Genomic DNA, 20809 nt, shown 5'->3' with positions numbered 1-20809 from the left:
TTACATCAAGGCACTTGGGCTGGGGGAAGCGTTTGGGATTTTCCTGACAGATTTTTTTGCCCATGGGCAAGATCCTTACGTGAATCTCCCACTGTGGCGGGTTCCTGCGTGGGTGGGGAAGAGAGATCCTATGAAAGCAGCCTGGGGACTTCCATCCATCCATCCTGCACCCCTGGCCTGTGGTGCCACGCCTGGGGGTGCCGGGCCATTGCCTGCCCCTGGGAAGGGTCCTGTGTGTGAGTGGGGGGCAACCCAGGGGACTTGCAGGAAGCTCTGTGGAATTGCTGAGGATGGAAAAATCCCCGGGATCTGCCCTTTCTCTGAGAAGACATCTGAGCTGGGAGGTGTTTTTCTTTCCATCCAGTCAGCACGGCCGCTTGGAAATTTCCTACGCCGGCTCTGGCTGTGATGTTTTCATAACACAGCGCACAGTCTGGCAAAGCCCTGGAAAACTATTCACCAATTAGTGACTTACATCTTTCCTGCAATTCTACCTCATTAGCCCTCATTAAAAATAAATAAATTAAATCATCTTAAGAAAGAGCCAGGCCCCTGGAGCACCTTGCAGAGTCCTCTCAGTTTCTTGCTGATGTCTCCCCATCGCTCTCCCCTTGCCTGGGGGTGCCAGTGCAGTGAACACCGGCCCACAGAGCCCGTGGCTCGTCCATTGGGTACCACGTGGCTGCTGCTGCTCCAGGTGATGTTTCTGAGGGGCTGCATCCCTCCAGAGCCATGGGCAGGACAGCAGGGAGCACCCCGAGGTGCTGCAACATGGGGTGAGCTCCTTGCTGGCTGTAAGGACAGATGCCCCAGTGAGCCCTCAGCGTCCATCTGGGTGCTCCCAGCTCCCCTGCACCATGATCAGAGACCTTTCTGCCCAGCTGGGTGCTCCCTGCCTGCTGGTGGAGGGGCCTCTGGTGCGGGTGATGGAGGGAATGCTGACTCAGCAGCTGAAAAGGCTTACTCGGCCCTGTGGAAAAATGCTGATGCAGCATTTTTTTTTTTTTTTTAAAAATGGTTGACTCAGGAGGTTGGAAAAACGCTCATTAGTCTGCAAAAAAGTCGACCCACGGGGCTGCAAAACCAGCGAGCCACGCACAGCCACAGCCACTGCCCCTGCCCTAAATTTCTGAGGATGCTAGGGTGGCATCCCATCTGACTGCCAAGTTTAAGGGGCAAAACATCCCCCCAGGTTTGCCCTCCTGCCACCACCTGTGTTTGCAATGAAAGAGGATCAGCAACACCAGCCCCAAACACACTGATTTTTCAGTGGGTCCAATGCCTGGTGCTCATGAAGGAATTGGGAAAACACGCAGTGATTTCTCAAACTCCTGCAAAATCTATGTGAGTGGATGCAGCTGAGCCGTGTCTTTCCTAAGTCTGCTTCAGTGGTGCATCCCCTCCTCTCCCCCCAGCACCAACAGTGGCATCACAAAGGTGGTTTTCCCTGATGGCAGAGGAAGCAGTGAGCCATGCAAGAACACCTCTGATGGCTCCTGCTCCCTCGGAGGGCGCTGCGAGAGGAAGGCAGGGAAGGCTCCATTATGGAACGCGCGTGTGCTACGTGTGTCCCTCCCTCCTCCCAGCCCCAGCAGGGGCTTTCTCTCCAGCCTAGAGGAAATCAGACCTCTGCAAGGCTTTTTTTTTTTAAAGCTTCTGTTAAAGATGATGCCCATAGCCTCGTCTGGGAGACAGACACAGCTACACCACGGCAGCCCGACCACGCTGCAGTTTGGAATTTATTAGAAACAGCTGTCAGTACATCCTTCTAAAACATTACATGTCAATGTGCTTTATTGCAATTTTTTTTTTTATTGCATTTTTTTTTTTTTTTTGATCTAGAGCAAGTAGGCCCAGGATGCTTAGTGTCTGGGATTTAAAAGCCCAACCATCTAGTAAAAGAAAGTACAGCAAAATTGTAACACACCCGGTGACAAGTACAGTGTTGCATTACTGAGCTAGAAACTACAGGATGACTTGTCAGAAAACACTAACATACACTTGGTTTCCTTATGAAGCAGTTTGTTTCTTTTCTTTAAAAGTTAAACTACATGAATTCCTTTTTATTTTTTTTTTCTTTTCTTCCCCCCCACCCCCCTCCCCGACTACACCATAAACGACAGAAGAACAGATTTTACACAAATAACAAACAAGAGTACCAAAGTTACATGCTGGAATTCATCTGGAAAACAAAATAATTCAATAGCTTCTGGAGAAGCAGGTTCTTAACAGATGCAGTTTCCCTTAAAGAAAATAGAAGTCAAAGAAAAGCAGAAACATTGATGCAAAGGTTGTACAAAGGAGTGTGCTGTTATTTCAGCCCTCGACACAAGATCAAACACCCACTCATGCTTTACATTGAACCACACCTTGAACAAAGAGTCCACTCACAAAGGGACACGCACCAACACCACCCATTGCACATCAGCTCTGGACAGGGGACACTGAGGGGCCACTGGGACGTGCAAACAATCACTGCGTCTCACAGGAGAGCAAGAGGGGTTTCTTTTGCTAAGCCTTTGCTTGGGACACGGTTGAACGCTTTGCCCCAGAGTAAATAACACCCCAAATCAGCTCTGTTTACAAATATAGTAGCAACCCCCCCCGAGGAAATCCAGAGTTCAGCGTTTCAGAAGCACATATGCGAGATGAACACAATGAACTCCTTTTCGTCTGACAAAAAACCCAACCCGATTCTGCCCAAACACGCGGCAGAATGTGCTAACGGTGAGTTTTGCTTTATTTTTTTTAAGGGGCAGTGCCACTTACAGCTAATGCATATAAATGTGTACGTGAATATATTTTACATATATCTATATACATACAGTACGTATACACGCACACGCACACGCACGCACACACGCGCACACACGCACACGCACACACGGATGATGCAGACCATTACAATCCCATGGTGCAATAAACAGCCAGATATACAAAATTAACAGGTTTTCATCAAACAGATCTTTGCTGGATGTAGAAGTCACTCACGAAAACAAAACAGATCCAAACCCCGACCCAGCTGAGTGAACGTGAGCCCACCCCTGCAGCCAACAGAGACCGGGGGCAGCTCGGGGCCGGCCCCAGCATCCTACAACCCCCTGCTGGGGGTGACAGTCACCCTTAGAGACCTTTTCTTTTGTCTTTGGATGCAGTAACTTCCTCCAAAGGATCCCGAGCCTCTTGCTACAAGCACTTGGAAAGTGCACGGGGGACACAGGGGGAAATGTCCCTCCCCTCACTTGCTAATGCCGATGTCACAGAAGCAATCCTAAGGGAAGGTGGTGGAGGGGGGCATCAAATTAAAGCTGCTTTCTCTAATACAGGTTGATCAATGAAGCATTTTTGTTTTTTTTTTTCTATCAAAAAGGGCCTGTCTCACTTTTTTTCCCTAGCCTCTGAAGCTCGTATTTCATTTTTTCAAGGAAACTTTAGAACAAATGGCTAGTCTAGTCATAAAATACGGTGAGTCTATGCCAATAGCAATTTAAAAAATGCAAATCCTGCATTAATTGTATGGAGCCAGCCCCAAAGACCAGCACTTCAAGCACTATCATCTAAACAGTTAACAAGCTAAAGCTCCCAATCTGCCCCTTTGAACAAACAGGAAGGAACTGAAAAGATTTCAAGAGAGATTTTTTTTTTTTATTATTTTTTCCCCCCCTTCCCATTCAGTGGAAAGTATTTCTGCCCACAGAATGCAAGATTCACAAAAATGTTGGCCCAACTTCACGTAACCCCATCCAAAGCTGCTGCTCACGCAGTGCTGAACTGGCCCAGCCTCCTGAAGAACAGGCCAGCGCTTCTTTGGGCTGGTCCTTCCCTTCTCCCGGCTGCTCGTGTGCCAAGGGAAACAAGGGGATCAGCAGTGCAAGTTCCCTTCCCATACAGAAAGGGCAGCAGCTCCTCAAGGACTTGTATCAGCTCCCTAACCCTCTCCTGCATGTGCGTTGGAGGAGTACGGCTGGTTATTCCAAAGGGAAGGGTCTGCTCTGGCACCTCCTCTTATTCTGTGGTTCCAGGCAGAGGTTTCTGCTTCGTGGTCTGTCTCCTGCTTCATCGAACTACAACCAGAGGGATGCTTTAGGGTGCTGATCCTTCCTCTCCACTAAAGCTATTTGCTTTGAATGCTGAATTTGAGCAAGCCTGACCCCCCCCTCCCCTCACAGCATCTTTGTTCTTCGGGAATGTTATCTCGATTTCGCTGTTGCAAAAGCAGAGGTTGCAAATCAGCTATAAGGAAACTACACGTAAGGAAACTTGATTTTAAACATGGTCTAAACAAAACGACCCTCAACCCATCGTAGTGCTTGGTAAAACTGCATTTTGAACCCGTCTGTCTCTTACCGCTCCTGATCCACAAGCAGTACCTGTTTCATGTCTGCACAATGCAGCAAGCATACAAGACTCACTAACATTTCAGATTTTTATTCCCTGTTAGTGTAACAAAAAATAAAAAATAAACAGACATTCAAAAACAGAAGCGAGATTGTTCAAGTACCAAATAAGGGGCTTTTCCAAACTTAAAGTGTGACACTCCTAGAGCAATTCTGCTGTTTTAAACAGCCACAGCGTTCAGTTACAGGCATGGTGCCACCTAAGCCTGCAGAGAGCCCAGGATTTGGGACAACCAAGACCCTCATCCTTCTCCTGTCCTCCCCCAAACAGCACTAAGTGTCAGCACTCATCTCCACAGTCCCATTACAGTTGCCTGGCTTTGCAAGGGAAAAACTTTGATTTTTGCCCTGCTGTGACTAGAATTCAGTTGTGATCAAATGCAAGTTTTGTTGGTGTTTTTTTTTTTTTTCCTGGGAATGGCTTTTGGTTGTGGAAGTCTTGCTAACACTAGTGTCAGCGAGAAAAGAATCAGGCCCATCAAATTAAATGGAAAACTTCTTGAACATCTGCCACCTCAAGAGAGATGGGTGTGGAAAGAGCATTTTATTTTTGGCATAAGACAAAGGGCTGTACTGGATATAGCTCTAGATTGCAACTGCCAATGGTGCAGAGCAGCAACTCACTCCTCTGCTGACGAGAATGAAATAAAAACCCAAAGACAACCTCCAAAACTAGAGCACTCCAGTAACAGAAGGTGGACAATTGCACATTACCGCTTCACACACTAGTGAAGCATCTGTTGGGACATCCCTCTGTTTCTAGGCTGGTTTTTCCCATGCTCAGATTACTTGTAATCAACAAACAAACTAGCGGGAAAAGATTTATAACTTGGTAACTTCAAACACATGGCACTCGTGGCTGACACAATGGGGCCAATGGCAACTGTGGAAGCAGACCCGATTTCCATCCATACCAATACAAAATACTGAATCACCCCTAATTCCCTGCAAATACACTTCAAAACAGATTAGAAGAAACTGTGCATATTCGAGTTTCAGCATGCCCTCCCCCCCTCCCCCATTTAACACTGTGCAAAAGTTATTTATTTAACTCTACATATATATTTAATACAATATGGGTCAGTGAGATCAATGCTCCTCTAACTGCAGCCTGGTACCAGATGGCTGCTACGACAGTGAGGCTACTTCCCCCTTTCCTCCTGATGTTCTGACTCTCAAAATTAAAACCTTCTCACATCTTACAGTTTTAAAAGAACTGGAGTTTCTTTGTTTTGCCTCTGTGTTCACATTTCCTGTATTTGTTTCAGGCTTAACAGCTGCTTTTCATGCTGGGGTGTAATCCTGCACCTCACAGGGCCATTTCTGATTTCTCAGTCATGCAAGTGTAGAACAGCTCCTGGAAGCTGTGGGTTTTCTCACAGGTCTAATGCTACTGAGCAAACAGAATTAGGCCAAGCACAATGAGAGGTGCAGGACCGAGCCCTTGCCCCACAGATCACACCAGCTACACGTGTCAGTTGATTTCATGCCAATTTTCATTTGCTCCGTGAGTGCAAAACAGTTGCAAAAAGAATCTGTGCAATAGCACGTGTGCGAGTCAACAGGGAACCACGGCAGCAGCTGGGACTTCAGGTGCCTAAACCAAACACAGAGAGAGACAGTGGCAAAACAGCCTCAGGAGACCGCTCAGAATAATGGAGCCAGTACAAGCAGTGCAGGCTTCGTCTGCCCCTAGCCCTGCTTTGAAAGTTTGGGCAAAACAGAACTTCAAAGAACACTTCAGGATGGCTTATTGGCTCTGGGTCCATCATTCACAGCAAATACATCACCTGTGATCAGCAAAAAGAGCTCGGGGAGCAAAGGGCCAAGAGTCCCAACTCACTCACACCACGATAAAGCCAAGCTACCTTCACAGATGCAAATGGAATTACACTGTATTTACCTTGGCACGGCCAGGGATGGAGCCCGGACCAAGACCTCACAGGATCAATCAGATTCCACTACAGGGAGACTTCAGACAGCCCTGCTCTGCTATCCTGCTGCTGTCAGGACTGCGAGGGTGTGCCAGGATTTATGAGCCTGGAAGTAGATCTGCGCCTGTTTAAAGCAGAACTGAGCCCTACCTGAAATCGGGGCGGATGTGAAACACTTTGGCCAGGTTACCTCTGTCACAAAAGCAGGGATCAGAAATCCCCCATCAGCCTCAAATGTTAACACTGTCAGTAAGAGAGTGCAGAGAGATCACAAGGGCAGGGAAAAAATCAGGCACTCCTCTCACACAGGTTTTTCTACAGGCACGAGGCACCTGGCCATCATTTGTGCCTTTGAACTGATTTCCTTCATTGAGCATTTGGTCTCAGCCCAGCATCAAGGGATGCCTGAGAGGTGTGAGAATGGCAGCTGTACAGCTACCAGATTAGAACTGCCAATTAGCCAAGAAAAAATTTCATGTCCACAGACCACTGAGGAAACCATTCAAGATTTCCACTAACAGCTAAGGCTATGTCTCATTTTTCCTTTTTTTCTGGGGAAGTTGAAGGGACACGCAAACAGATGTGGTTCATTTTGACATAGCAGCTTATGTGAATTTATTCTTCTCTCACGCAGCTTTCAGTTTTGGCTGAGCTTTGTAGGGTATCATTTAAATGAGAAAAGTGGCAACTACAGAATTCCTTGCCTGAAGATTGCACTCTGGCCAATTGGGAAGTGTCTGGGATGCGTCAGGGTCATTAGTGCAAAATAAAAAATGTCATGGCATGCCAGGCAACCAGACTACCCTTCCTGCAATGGCTGTCAGTGCTCCAGCCTTGTCACTTCCCTACTTGTGAATTCAAGACATTCAGTGAAATAATACTTCTAGTGTAAACAATATACATCAACAAGCCTGGCACTACTGCCCAGGCATTACAGAAAATAGCCATTTGAACAGGAAATCAGCCCCAGGGTCAGAAACAGGTCTCCAGCATTCTCAGACCTGCATGACTGTCTGCTTCCTGTCCTGCACAATGGGTGCATTGCAAGGGAAACGCTTCCAGTAATGGGAACAAAAGTAACTTTCAAGGTTGCACACTGAACAATTACTTTGCCAGTTGTTGCTTTGATGCCAAGTGGTTCAGTTTGCCAAACTTAGCTCTTTTTCATTTTAGAAGCTTAAGGAATGGAAATAAGCTGCTTTGTATACTTTCCAGGGAGGGGATTTATTTGATGATTGCAGTAGTTGATGAAGCCCAGGACTACCCACTCCAGTATTTGACAGCAGCCCTTGCCAAAGGATGGTACCAGACATCCAATAACTGAGGAGTATGGCTCTCATCCCTTCCTGTGTTTTGCATCACGTCTAAAATAACTACAAGGGAATTTAGATTGTACCAGAGTAAAATCTTGCTTGGCTGCAGTGATGTGAGAGTTCAGAACCCAGCTTGCAAAGAACAAGTCAGAGGAGATCTAGGATTAGCATGCTCGCTTCTTACAACTGGAAGTAACTACACCCCACCAAAGAATTGGGGGCAATAAGCCATCCAGGAGCATTTGATTACACCGACCTTTTCTGTACCAAAAGCGAGAGTCTGTCACTGTTCAGCAAGAGACCTGCAGCAGGTCAGTGCAAGCTTCGTTCTGGTTTACATTCTGAAGCACAGTATCATTAAACCTCTGAAAACAGAATCCCAAGCTGAGGAACAGGAGGGAGAGGGGGTGAAGAAAGAGGAGAGTGAGCAATTACATCAGATCAGACAAATTTAGTGTTTTGAAGCCACACAATGTTTAGCTTTCTCTTTTATTAGTTTCAAGTTTTGGTGCAGAAAGTATGTGCGGATGCTAATGCAACCTCCCCTGTAAGTGCTCGATCTAGCAACGAACAAAGTTTTGGCGTGTTCAGTTTGGTTATGTTTCCTTTAAGCAAAGACCTGTAGTGCTATTGAAACCAAAACTCCGTTACTGTTGGCAAAAAAATAAAGCAACTTTCCTTTTACAAGCATTTTTTTTCCATTTAAATAAAAACCTGAAGCTTTCCCATAATTCCTTTGGTCTTCTCTCACCAAATTCCACGCTACCTCAAGACAAGCCCTCTTTTGGAAGTCCAGCTGAATCGCAGTGAAGCTGCTAAAATTAGCAGAGAAGAATTGCTGTGGCAGAGTTTCCCCCTAGTTCGCTGGGAGTTTAAGACTGAAAGACATTACCAGTGCCTCAGGTAGAGGCTTCAAATTGTGTCTACTAGAACAAGAGAAAACAAAATCCAATTAGAAGTTCCACTGAAGGTGCCTGGCAAAAAATCATCTCCATAAAACGATGCTCTGCTTCCAGTATTTTCATACGGGTTGCGTTGAGTTTATTCCCCTCATAAGGAAACAAAAGTATCGGTGTTAAAGCACAGCTGAGCTTTTAAGGTAGCACCAGGACACCTACACCCAAGTTGTCGTCTTGTTGCTGCTAGGCCTCTTTTTGATTCACATTCACAGAATCACTTCTTGTGCAAAACAAGCAGTCTAAGGAGAAAGAATGCCCTCCGAGTTCTAATAAAAATCGTAGAAAAGAATCCAAGATAAGCCAACGCTTTCCTCCTCCCCAAAATTTACCTGCAGAGAGAGGGGGGCATCTGTGCGTAGACAGGATAGGCAAGCCTGACATTTAGGGAATCATTGTGTTGGACAAGGGACGTCTGCTGGTAATGGAGAACCAAATCCTTAAGTGTGCTGTACAGGTTGTACGGTTCTGCAAACCCGTAACCTCTTGGAGTGCTGTAGATCACACAGTGTTTCACCTCTCCATCGGCTCTGCAACGACAGCAAAGAGGAGAGTTTAACATAAAAGGGCAAACCCAAAGTGACAGTCTATTAACAATTAATTAATGCAGCGACTCCGCCAGTCACTGGATTACATAATGGAGGACCCGGTAGATGCAAGCGGAGGAGATTAATATGGTCTGTGAAGAAACAGTGCTTCAGGGCATACAACTAAACACTCTTGCATAACAATCCACATAAGAGGGCTCTTCCATCCCAGCAGTAAATTCCCTACTGCATTGCTCTCCAAATGGTCCTTGGGAAAAAAAATCGTCAAGAACTGAACGAAGAAGATAAGCACCGGAAGCCCGCAATGCCTTTGTGCTCAACTCACCTAGAAACCTTTCCACTAAGCAAAGAAACCAAAACCCACAAATTATCAGGACCTTCAAAGTATTCCATGAAACACAGTGCCTAACCTTCCATGTGCATTTTTTAATGTTAAGCATGGGACGGGTTCAAGCTGATTCATTATCTGAAGCCATAGCGACCGAGTCTCTAACTTGGCAAAGCAGCTACCGGAGCACAGCAATTCCAAAGCTGCTAGAAGAACTTATCTGCCAGAAAGATCAGGTATTATGCAATCCCTGCACTGGAGCCTGTTAAAATCCCAGTCACATGTAGGAACAGGTTACTTTGTGCCACCCCTTTGCAAGCCTGGAGCATGATCCCAACCAAACAAAAGCATCTGATGAACCCAACACTTGAGTGACTGCAATGAACAGAACATTGAACACAGCAGATACTACAGTCTTCAGTTACTTTGAGATGCTAAACCTTCATATATTTATTTCTCAGATTTGTGCTCAGAAGCAATTAACCTCATGTGAAATAAATCAGTGAAAGCCATTTTGGACTCCGGGACAAGCTTGAAGGATTTTTAGATAATGGAGTTGGAGTATTTCTGACCTTCATCACACCAGCATAAAACGAAGTGAAATACAAGAAATCAATGCAAGGCTGTGTGAATGTCATCAAAACTACTGCTCACAAATAATCCTCTGAAGCATTGCTATTACCTTGCACATACAAGAAAAAGAACTAGAATTGGGCATGTCTGAAAATGAGAATGGAGGATGCCACACCTTTACAGCCCTGCTTTATTTCTTCCCATGTGTCCCTTAGCAGGGAAGAATATGGGAGAATTGGCCCTTACTACAGAGCTCCAAGTTGGGAGACTTCAGAATTTTGTACTAACTACTGTGGGAACTGCAGAGGCTGCATGACTGCAGTTATTGCACATTCAAAGCACATTTTTGTCACAAAGCTTTTACCATGCCGGTCCTCCTGCAAACACGCAACACATTCCAATGGGTAGGCCTAAACTAGGCCTGGCTTTTGTTCTCCAAAATAAAGAGCTTTGGTAGAGATTTATGAATTGAGTAGTTAGAACAAAAAGGAAAACAGACTTACACCACAGAACAAGCATAACATCCTTTCTTGCTGCTCTCGCGAATTAAAAATGCTCCGTCAGGTTTCCCACAGAGCAAGTCTTCTGCTTGGATACGGTTGAGATCCCCAACAAACCAAGTCTTCTCATCGTGATGTGGCAGGTTTTCATCTTCTTCATTCACAAAGTATGTGCTGGGAGGATAAATTTGTTAACTGGTGGTCAGTAAAGGAGTTCATAAGCAGAGTTACTGCCACAGAAATCATACAAAGAAATTCCAGAATTGCCCAAATTGGGAGGTCGGGCTCCTAACGAACATATATTAAAGGCTTCCACTTAGATTTTAATTTTAATCCTACGTGTTTCAGCAGAGTTGCTGAAATGACATCACGACTCCAGTCCTTTATTGAGAAACTAGTGGTTTTTGTTACCAACCCCACAAGAGAAAACACTTATTAATGGAACACTTCTCAAGAAAATCATATGTATAGTGACACTTACTCATCAATATTTTCATTTTTGATCCCAAGCCAGTCATTTATTCGCTTCTGTCTCACCCCTTTGTGATTGAGCCATCTGCCAGAAGAAGAGAACATTAATACATTACTTCAGAACACGTGTGTGGGTTTTCTTAGGGAGCAAGCTGAAGCTCAGACACAAGAGAAACAGTCTGTGTCCTGCCCAGGGACGTTAGGAGCTGGATAACAGTGGTAGTGAAATCAAGTGGGGGTATAAGCAACATCTGAGACACCTAACAAAAAAACCAAACCAAACCAAAAACAAAAACAAAAAACCAACCAACCAACAAACAAACAAAAAACAAACAAACAAACAAAAAAGCACTACCATCTGTTGCATTAGCAACCACAGGTTTCGTTTATAACTAAATTTTATTAAATTCTTTATTTACAGGAGTTGCAGAATGTGCACCTAGCTGTGGCTGGCTCTTTAAATAATGAAGTAAAGCTAGCTCTCAGACATCTCCTGCCAGACTGTAGCACCTTAACACCAACAGAACTTTGGTTATGAAAAGAAAACTAAACTCTCATTATCCTGATGGAAACAGCCATTAATCACATTCATCAGAGACACTATTCTGAGGTATGGGTCGGGCTTACTTACACAAGATACTGATCTCTGATTTTTCGGAGCTGAATTAGGTCAGGCTTGATACTGTTCATTTTCTTATCAGTCTCCCTGTTGTCCAGAGCTTGTTTCTTCAAGTCTTGTTCCAGGCGCATTTTACTGTCATGGATCTCCCCCAGGCGTGATTTCAATTTTTCATAGTTCATCATTATCCTGCAAAGGAGTATGAGAGAAGAGGTCAAACCAGCCCAGAAGGACTGAACCTACTGGCAGAAGAGGATCACAGGACCACCATAACAGCAACTCCTCCCTTTGACCACCTCATCCCTACATGAGAATTACTGCACGAGTGACAGGAAAGACCTCCTGCCAGAGAGCCTGCAACCTTCAGTTTACCTTAATATATTTCCTTCTGGCAGAGATGCAGGAAGAAACTCTCTGTAGGAAGGTAAGCTAGAACAGATTCCTCCTTCACTGTCAGATTCAGTTTTTGTTACATCAATTATTCGAGCCCACCACAGGTATCAGCAATGGCAAGATTTCAAATGCAAACTTCAATTACTATCAGGAGCGACCAGGAAGTAACGCTGCCTGTCTCTTCACTCCAGATTAGTTTGCAGGTTTTGTGTCACTCAGGAAAATTGTGTCTTTTGTTTGTTAATTGTCTTTACTCAGAATGAAGCACCCCAAATGCATTGTGAGATTGTTGCAGGTAACTGTTTCTGGTCCAAAAACCTCCTTAAGGTGGTTCATAAAGCACTGTGTCAAGTCAGGCGTTATACCTGGCCTTTCTTCAAAGGCCCAGATCCAGCTTTTTCTGCTAATACCTTCTCGGAAGGGCAGTTTCAAACAATGCACTCACTGAATTTGTTAGATCACAGCTACTAAACACTGATCTTCTTTGAAAGCAACTAAAACCGACTACGGACAATAAGATTTACCAGATTTATGTACATTTCACAGTTTGCAAGTACAGAGTTCTCAGAATTATATTCTGAGCAAATCCAAATAGAAATGAGATAAGCAAATTAAATCATTATTCCCCGTTCTTTTCTGGTCCTCATCACAGTATCTTGATTTACTGAAGTTAAGAAAGGATAATCCAGAGATTTCCCAGCAATTCCTTGAGAGAAGAGAGCTCTACTGAAGGCTGAGATACCTTGAGGGAAGGTCTGAGGAAACACTGAGCTTACAGAGTGGTTTATATGATGCTGTAATGGCAGTGTCAGTGTGGCCACCACTTTTTCCAGGTAAGCAAACACAACCTGAGAGCTCACCGTTCAATTTCCTTGTCGTTCCCCTCCCTGCGGAATCGCTCGATGTATTCTTTGCTGTATCGCTCTTGTGAGTGGCACTGTTCCTCAAATATTTTAATTGTTTCATTAAATGCTTCGATTGCAGTTCTCTTCATCTGAATTTCCTATGTAAGGAAAGAGTCCTTCATCATTTGTTCATATTACAGACGACAATGCAAGACTTGGTTATGTTCCCTAAACTGACTGAGAAGATGATCTTTTCTTTCCCCCCACTAAGTTAAAATAGGATTAATCAGCTTTAAATTCAGTCAAATGTCTGAGTAGGGTCAGGAAAGAACGGGGCAGACTTACTCCCTGTAAGTCTACCCTCCTCCCCTACATGATGCTCTCTATTAGGCTGCGAACCCCTCAAACATTTTAGTCATATTTTCCATCTCAGTTTGCAGGAAGGCTGCCAGCAAACCTCCTCCCCCTATATGAACTATCTTATTTTACAAGAAGCAGCCCAAATACCGTATTCACACTTCCTCAATGCATAATATCTGGTAACTGACTCGCATGTGATTTCGCAAAAAACCTGGACAACCACCTCTACAACTCTCACTGCAGCTGGAAATACTCAGCAGCCAAGGAAGAAGCCTGCAGTGTAAAGCTTGTAAGTGCTGGCCTTGTCCACAGCTTTACCTTATACTAAAAACTTCAGCTCCTCTTTCTTGCTTGCCCCACACCATACCTCTAGGACTATCAGCCACAAGCAATATTCCATCTGTTCTGCTTCCATCCAATATGAAACTTCCTTGCTCTATTCCCCAATTTACTAAGATTTTTCCTTATATTAGCCTTAACAGGTTAAAATAATTTTCTTTGCTTTTTAAACAACAATAAACGCGTTACAAAGAGCCAAAGCAGCACAAACCTGAGATGTTCTGGTATATTCTTCATACAATTTGTCATACTCTTTGCTCTTTTCCTGATACTGAGCATGGTATTCTTGAAGCTTTTTACCTACTGCATCTATATTATCTTCTTTCACCAATTGATCCTGCAACATACAAAGAGCTATTAAGTCTTCAAGCAAAGCAGCTTTTCCTTAAGAGTATTCATTTGTCCACTTACGTACATTCGCATTTCACAGACATTAGCATCTTGATTTATAATCCAGTTTCTAGAGAGCACTGTGTCTAAATCTGCTTTCCTTTGTGCAACGTGCTCCACAGTTTACAGACACAAGGAACTGGAACTGTGGGACACCAAGAGCCATGCCAAAATACTAAACTTCCAAAACCACACCACACCTCACTTTCAGGATTGTTATCCCCGATTCAAGAAAGAAGGAAGCAAATTGCTTAGAATCTCCAGTTAAAGATCAGAATTGGATTTTTTTTTCCTTTTCTAAAAAGCTCTGCAGTTCTTTTTCCTTAATGCAAAAATGTGTTTCAGGCTCGTGAATAAAAGTTAAAAAAACGTTATTGAAAAATTTAGATGGCTAAGCACAGAGTGAGCAGCTGCACAGCCATAGGGGTAGCACTGGCAAATAATAACAATAAAAAGAAAATATAAAAAATAAAATAAAAATAAATAATCATAAAAATACTTTTAAAAATCATGCTATTCATAGAGTAACCCCCAAATTATATACACATCTGCAATTCTTTTCTTGTCTGCACTAAAAGCTATTGGGGTCTGATGAAGATCTTACCTGCTGGTACCGGGACACAGGATACATCAACTTCACATCCAGCTTCGGGTTGTACTGAGCAAGGGACTCATTGCGGTAGTGGTTAATGAGTTCCACAACGGAATTAAATGTCAGTGGATCAGAAAAGCCGTATTTTCCATCCCGATGATAGATCTTTATCAGCTTGTTGTTGCCACCCTTCCTGTAAAGTACAGGCATTCAGAGCTTTTACCGTGTCCCTCCCATCCCTCATCAGCACCAGGGCTGCTGACAAAGACACCGGTGAAATTCCTGGGCAAGTGCCTCCCACGCTGCACACCTTCACAGTGATTCTTTACACAGCAGCAGTATTAAGTAGTTTAAGAGTCAATACACACAGAATTATCATCAGATTGTTTGAACAGGAGCAAAGCCCAAAGTAAATCTCTTCCTATGAGTTCATTCTGGAGCCAGCTTATGGTATTTAAGTCCTAGCTTTGCCAGAAGTTTTGCAAGGCAAAAGGAGGATGCTGAAGGCTGAATAAAGGAGCAGCAAGAAAACCCAAACTCATTATTTCCTGCAATTCAGGGTCACTAATAGTATAGAACTGAGCACAGATTTATACAATTATTAATGAATCTTTTTGAGTTAAGGGTGCTAATACAGGATACATGAACATACAAAATCCTTTGAGGATTACAAGATGGTTGTAAATTTAGTTATCCAGATTTATATATTCTAGTGGTTTCCCCAAATATAGTGCTTATTTCTTCCTTCTTTCCCCCCCCCCCCCAAACAACTGTTTAGACACTGTCCTGTACTTCTCCTGCACTTAAAATTTTGCCTCCTAAAGACAGCTGCATTCAGTAAAATAACTGAATCATGCCAAACCTTAGCACACAGGCTGCGAACTTGGAGGCTGACGTTAAAGCAGAATTTTAACTACACCCTTGGGATCAAACCTACCACTAAGGCAATGGAATTTCACGGCAGGATCAAGTACCTGCTGTGTCACAGTAACTCCCAAGGGTGTGCTGCAAAGGCTGTGGCTTCTGTTCCTCACCTACTTGTCCCTAACAACCACCCTTGGGAGCCTGTCAGAGGCAAGTGGCTGGGCAGGCTGGGCAAGGCACCAGAGCCAGTCACATGAGGTTTCTGCCTAGCTGCAGCACACAGGGCTGGGGCTGCTCTGGGAAACCTGCCACTTGCAGACGATTTTAATGAAGAAAAGAACACGCCTCTAAGTCAGTATTTCCCAAACTTTAGATCAGAAAGCACAAGATACTCTTTTTATCAAGACATTGTGTTCAGTTCTCCAGAGCTGCACGCGGATGAGGTATTCAGAACTCTGCCATTAATCAAAGATGTGGTTTACAAACACCCTTTACCTTAGCAGTTCTGAAACTATGAAGCACTCCTGAGCAGCTCTCCTCCCTGAGTCCCATCTCATCTACACAGAGACGCTTAGTGAGGATCTCAGCCAGTATTTAGTGAGGGACAGGACTCAATGCACAGAGCAGAACTGACTATTTGCTTGTTCTGTGATGTGCAAAACTGGGAACATCTCTCAGCTTGAGCCACAGGAGCTTTCCACAGCCAGGGCTGTCACTGGTGTGGCAGCAGCTCCTCAGGGTTTTGCTGAGGGGATCACAAGTGCTCAGTGCTCACCGCAGTGTCAGAGTGTAGTCTCCCTGCATCTTGGTCGACGCGTCGCGCACCAGGAATGTTCCGTCCGGCATGTCTCGTAATTTGTCATTGACTTCTTCCCTGGAGAATGGAAAGGGAGGCAAAATTAGAAGTGCTAAGGACATGATCACCTTTGCCAGAGGTAAAACATCACAGCCAGCGACACCAACGTCTGCAGAGTTCAATCCTCTGTCACGCTCAGGCTCTCCAGTTTTTTAGGCCACCTAAAGCAAGCCTCAACTTGTGTAGCTGTGCTAAAGAAAAAGTAGCTGCAGTTGACTGCCACTTAGGAAGGAATCTCTGTTTAAACAACAGTAGCAGCTGTGACTCAGTTCACAACCTTTCACTTTAATCTGCTCAGGTTTTAAAGCCCACACTGGAACGGGTGCCCTTTGAGAAGCCAGTGCTGACCTCTTAAGACATGGTCTCTAGAATCACAGCTCAAAGGTGCCTAGAGTTTAGCACAGTTTTAGTCCCGAGGCTCCTTATTGGCTTAACTCTGATCTTATTTACAGCCCTTTTAAACCACTATAACCTCGCTAGCTTCAGTGCAACTTTTCCTTACTTACAACTAAGGCAGAAGGATACTCAGCCCAGAGCTTTAAGCTAAACCAAGAAATCTTTTAGTGAAAGTGAGTACCTGTAAGCATTATAAAATTATTTCAGCCGAAGAGATATGCATCTTGCTTATGAGCATTTCACCCAGATTATGTAACTCACTTTATAACAGCTTCCTCAAAGGAAGCCCTAAGCTCTTTTTAATACAATCATTTGGAAACTGAAGTTTCTCAGGTAGCCTCAGTATTCTTTAGGTGCTGCAGGAAGCCTAGCTGAATCTTACAAAGAAAAACCAACAGCAGGTTTTTTTGTTCAAATACTAAGGAACAAAAGTATTCAAAAGAATAACAAAAGAATAGCCTTAGCTTTGATTTAGCTACCTGAAAACTATTCTGTTAGTAAAACTGACTCCTACTGAGTATCACATGCTCACATCCATTTACTCCTCTCAGACCATTTTACAGAGTGGACCCAGTTAACTCCTTTTTGAAGGGACAGATATGACACACAGGTTTGGGCCTGCACGTTGCACCCAGGAGCTCATGACAGAATTTTCAGCACAAGTTCTTGACTGAAGAACATTTCTCCTGCCCTGCAAGCCTGATGCAGCTGGCTGCCAAACCAGGGTCATAAACAATTCCATCTTTACATGAGCGTGTATCAAGTTTTAATCTAATAAAGCCACTCCAATGCGATTTGCAGTGCATTAGCTCCTGCCATCATGTGCACTGGTAATTGAGGGACAAATCCACAGTCAATAAACTGATACCAATATTGAGCAGTTTTAAACAAACTGTGCCTAGTGGGTTTTGTGATCAGGTTTTGCCACTCTGCTTCAGCTTAAAATTAACAGAAAAATATCTCTGCCAAGGCCCTTCAAAAGCAAGATCTATGAGGGTTTGCTTTATAAAAAGATAAGGGTGGTACAATAAAGATATGAAAACTTTATTTCCCTTCTCAGAGTCGGTGAGCTCAAGTGGCAAACACGTTCTTCATGCCTTTATCTGCCAAAGTGCTTCAAAGTATTGTGTGCACAAGTTTGAGCCATTCCTGAACACACTCCCAGCACGCTCGCCTGTCCACTTACAGCTCCAAATTCTAGACTCTTCAGAAGTGCCTCAAGAGGGTAAGAGATGACTGAACATTTCAGTTCTTTTATGCAATTAAGTATATAAAAAACAAGCCTTTCATTTTCTGAACCTAGCCCAAGCTATCTATTTTCTCAAGTGCATAGAAAAGGTTTTTCTTAAGAGCTTAAACTTAATTTGTTTGGTATGGGTCTCTATCATCTGCTCTGCACAGCTGGGTGGTGGTTAGCATTTGTAAGAGCTATTTTTCATATCACCATGTAATAGAAATTAATATAGTTGAAATTTTAAACAAACGTTAAATAAACAAAAAATAAGACTGCAACTCCTTTTATCCTGAAATATTATTTTTATACTGAAATTTTGCTGAACTGCATGCATTCCAGGATTGCATGCTTACAACACTTTATTAAATATTAGATTCGAAGCATTTCTCTTATTTTCAAAGATTGTATATGTGGACGAATTTAGAAACCCAAAAATTACTGTCATCAAGACTGGCAATATCTGCACCAGAAGAGCAACAACTTAAATATCCTGAATCCAGCTGAATACTTTCACTTAGGTGCTTTGCCAAGCATAGTCCTAAAGCATTCCCCTCCATTAAAATGCTGCCTGAAATAGGCATGTTCTTTTTGTCTTTAATTCTATCAGCTTTATCCTACTTTTAACAACATCTATTAATACATCTTAATTAATATATTCTGGCAATATTGCTTACCTTGAGATGTCCCCCCAGTACCATTCTGCTTCCTGCAGAGAGAAACTGGAATTGTCCTTTATTCCATTTGTATTGACTGGAGTCATTGGTTTGGGGGGCTTTGGAGGAAGAGCTGAAAATGAAAAACAGATTAACAAAAGGTAAGCAGGAGAAAATAATCACTAAACAGTTAATGAAATATGACAGTAAAAAACCAAGAGAAAATGTGCATCTTGAACTCAGCTTTCAAGCTCTCTCAAACCAAATGGAACTTGTAATCTTAAAGGAAGTCTGAAGTCAACTGTTCCACTGCGATACGAGATTTTTTAGTATCAAACACTTGCTTGAGGGAGGGGAAAAGTAAGGAGTATGAGGAAATGTGAGTTTTTGTTAAAAGAAGACTGGTGCAGGCACGACTACAAGGGCAGGTGCCGCCTAAAGCTCCAAACAAATGACAAAGGTGTATTGTGTTTGAAAGGCACAGCCTGGAGAGCACTGGGCACCACTGTGGAAAAACTCCAGTTGCTCAGGCATCAGCAGTCCTGTAGCCAACCCACAAGAGCAAACAGGTGAACTCTTCAGAGGGAAAAACACTGCTAGACAGCAGTGGTGGCAGGGCAGGGCTGTATGTGTCACAGACCCGAGGTTCACGTTTCACACTGCGTTTGTCATTTAGGCTCCCGTCGGGAACAAAGGCTGTGACTCTTTGAGTACTACAGGACATGAGGTGATAAGGGAAGGGGACAGGGGATGTTAGATAACAGTTAGAGTGCCTGCACCACTTTGCAGAGCTGAAGTGTTTTCCACAGGAAAGGGGATGCTACAGATGCCCAACAGACAGGCAGAACTGCACACCTGCAGCGCTGGTGCACACCTGTCCAGAATTCCCCTATCCTGAATTCATGGCAAACAGGCTTTTACCTCCATTCTCAAAATAGGTTACACAATGTAAGGGCATACAAGACACCAAAGCTGTTTCTGTTTGGCCAGTTTTTGCTCTAACAACTTTATCATGAATCTGACTGTAAGCACTGAATCAGTAATTCAGCAGCCACAGGCACGTTCATGTACTGGGAGAGACCGGTCTGTGAGCAGTAATGCATTATACGTTTTTTTTCTTATTTTCTTTGGGAAAGGTGTCCTGAATGCTCTCCCCAGTTTTGCAAAGGCTGGATGCCTCATCAAGAACATTGCCAGCGAAAAGGAGCATTTTTTTAGGCATTTCACGAGAGTGTTTTACAGAGGGACGGGTCACATTCTCATTCAGAGTAAGAAAGCAGCTACACACATTGATTTGCTGCTAGCACCCGAACATCTGCGCTCCCAGCCCTGTGCCCTCGCCATCAGATTACACAAGCACCAGCGAGCAGGCCTGCCACAGTGACAACAGCCATCTTTCAGATGCACAACCCCCATGTACACACAGCAACACAAATAAAGGCAGCAGAAAGAAGATTTTCATCTCCAGCTTCAGCACGGAATGGCTTAGCACTGAGAGGTGTTCTACTTGGCACCATCCAGCTGCTCACCTCCGAGCCACACCTCCCACATTAAAGAAGGGAAAACAGGCTTCCAACTGCAGTTCCAAATACCATTTCATGCTGAATATCCAACACAGTAACTTCACTGTTCTCTGACAAACCAGTAGGTGCTTTAATTGAGCCAATCTAAACTAAATGTGAACCTTGACCCAGACGTTTGCACCCTGGGGTTGCTGACCAAACACCTGATTCAGATAGCAGCATTCATTCTGCGGGACCGAGAATTAAACCGTAGCATACAGGTTCTTTTTATGGGGTGAGCTGGGAACTTTCAGGTGTGCACACATCCAGTGAGGCAATAACAGGTCCTGTTGTAAAAGGAAGGTGAAAACCTTCGGATTCAGTGAAGTAGCTTCCTGGTTAGGAAGCTTCAGTTATTCCTAGCTCGACTACTACGGTTGTTTGTGTAGCGCACAAGTATTTGCACAAAGCACCTTTGAGAGTAAGACACGGCTCCAACCCTACTTTGCTTGAAGCTCCCAGCCCCATTCAGGGTCAGAGGAACACACATTCAGGCTAAACCTGTGGAATCAGTTGCATTCACTGTGCTGTTCCATACCTCCCATTCAAAGTTCCTGAATTTAAAAATGTCATCAGGTCCTCCCTGCTCCCAACGTCACATCTGGGACAGGACAGCTACAGCACTCCTGAGCCTCATCAGTGTCTGCATGCCACAATAAATCTGAGCTCAGAAAACCTGTAGATTC

The 20809-nt window shown here is 44.0% G+C and overlaps 1 protein-coding gene across 3 annotated transcripts in view; it reads right to left on the bottom strand.

Moving 5' to 3' along the window:
* Positions 1-1721: 1721 nt before the first annotated feature.
* PIK3R3 (phosphoinositide-3-kinase regulatory subunit 3) overlaps positions 1722-20809 on the bottom strand; it is a 77977-nt gene continuing 58889 nt past the window's right edge. For all 3 annotated transcript variants that reach the window (XM_058421710.1, XM_040072635.1, XM_040072637.2), the window contains 9 exons: positions 18583-18694; positions 16198-16296; positions 14571-14751; positions 13788-13913; positions 12893-13035; positions 11652-11828; positions 11031-11105; positions 10553-10723; positions 1722-9130 (listed from right to left, as the gene is read on the bottom strand). In XM_058421710.1, the coding sequence (XP_058277693.1) occupies positions 8929-9130; positions 10553-10723; positions 11031-11105; positions 11652-11828; positions 12893-13035; positions 13788-13913; positions 14571-14751; positions 16198-16296; positions 18583-18694 (1286 nt within the window). In that variant the 3' untranslated portion in view covers positions 1722-8928. The remainder of the gene's footprint in view (positions 9131-10552; positions 10724-11030; positions 11106-11651; positions 11829-12892; positions 13036-13787; positions 13914-14570; positions 14752-16197; positions 16297-18582; positions 18695-20809) is intronic.

The sequence above is a fragment of the Hirundo rustica genome, chromosome 9 (assembly GCF_015227805.2).
Source record: "Hirundo rustica isolate bHirRus1 chromosome 9, bHirRus1.pri.v3, whole genome shotgun sequence".
Taxonomy (NCBI): Eukaryota; Metazoa; Chordata; class Aves; order Passeriformes; family Hirundinidae; genus Hirundo; species Hirundo rustica.
This window is presented reverse-complemented; position numbering and strand designations above follow the sequence as displayed.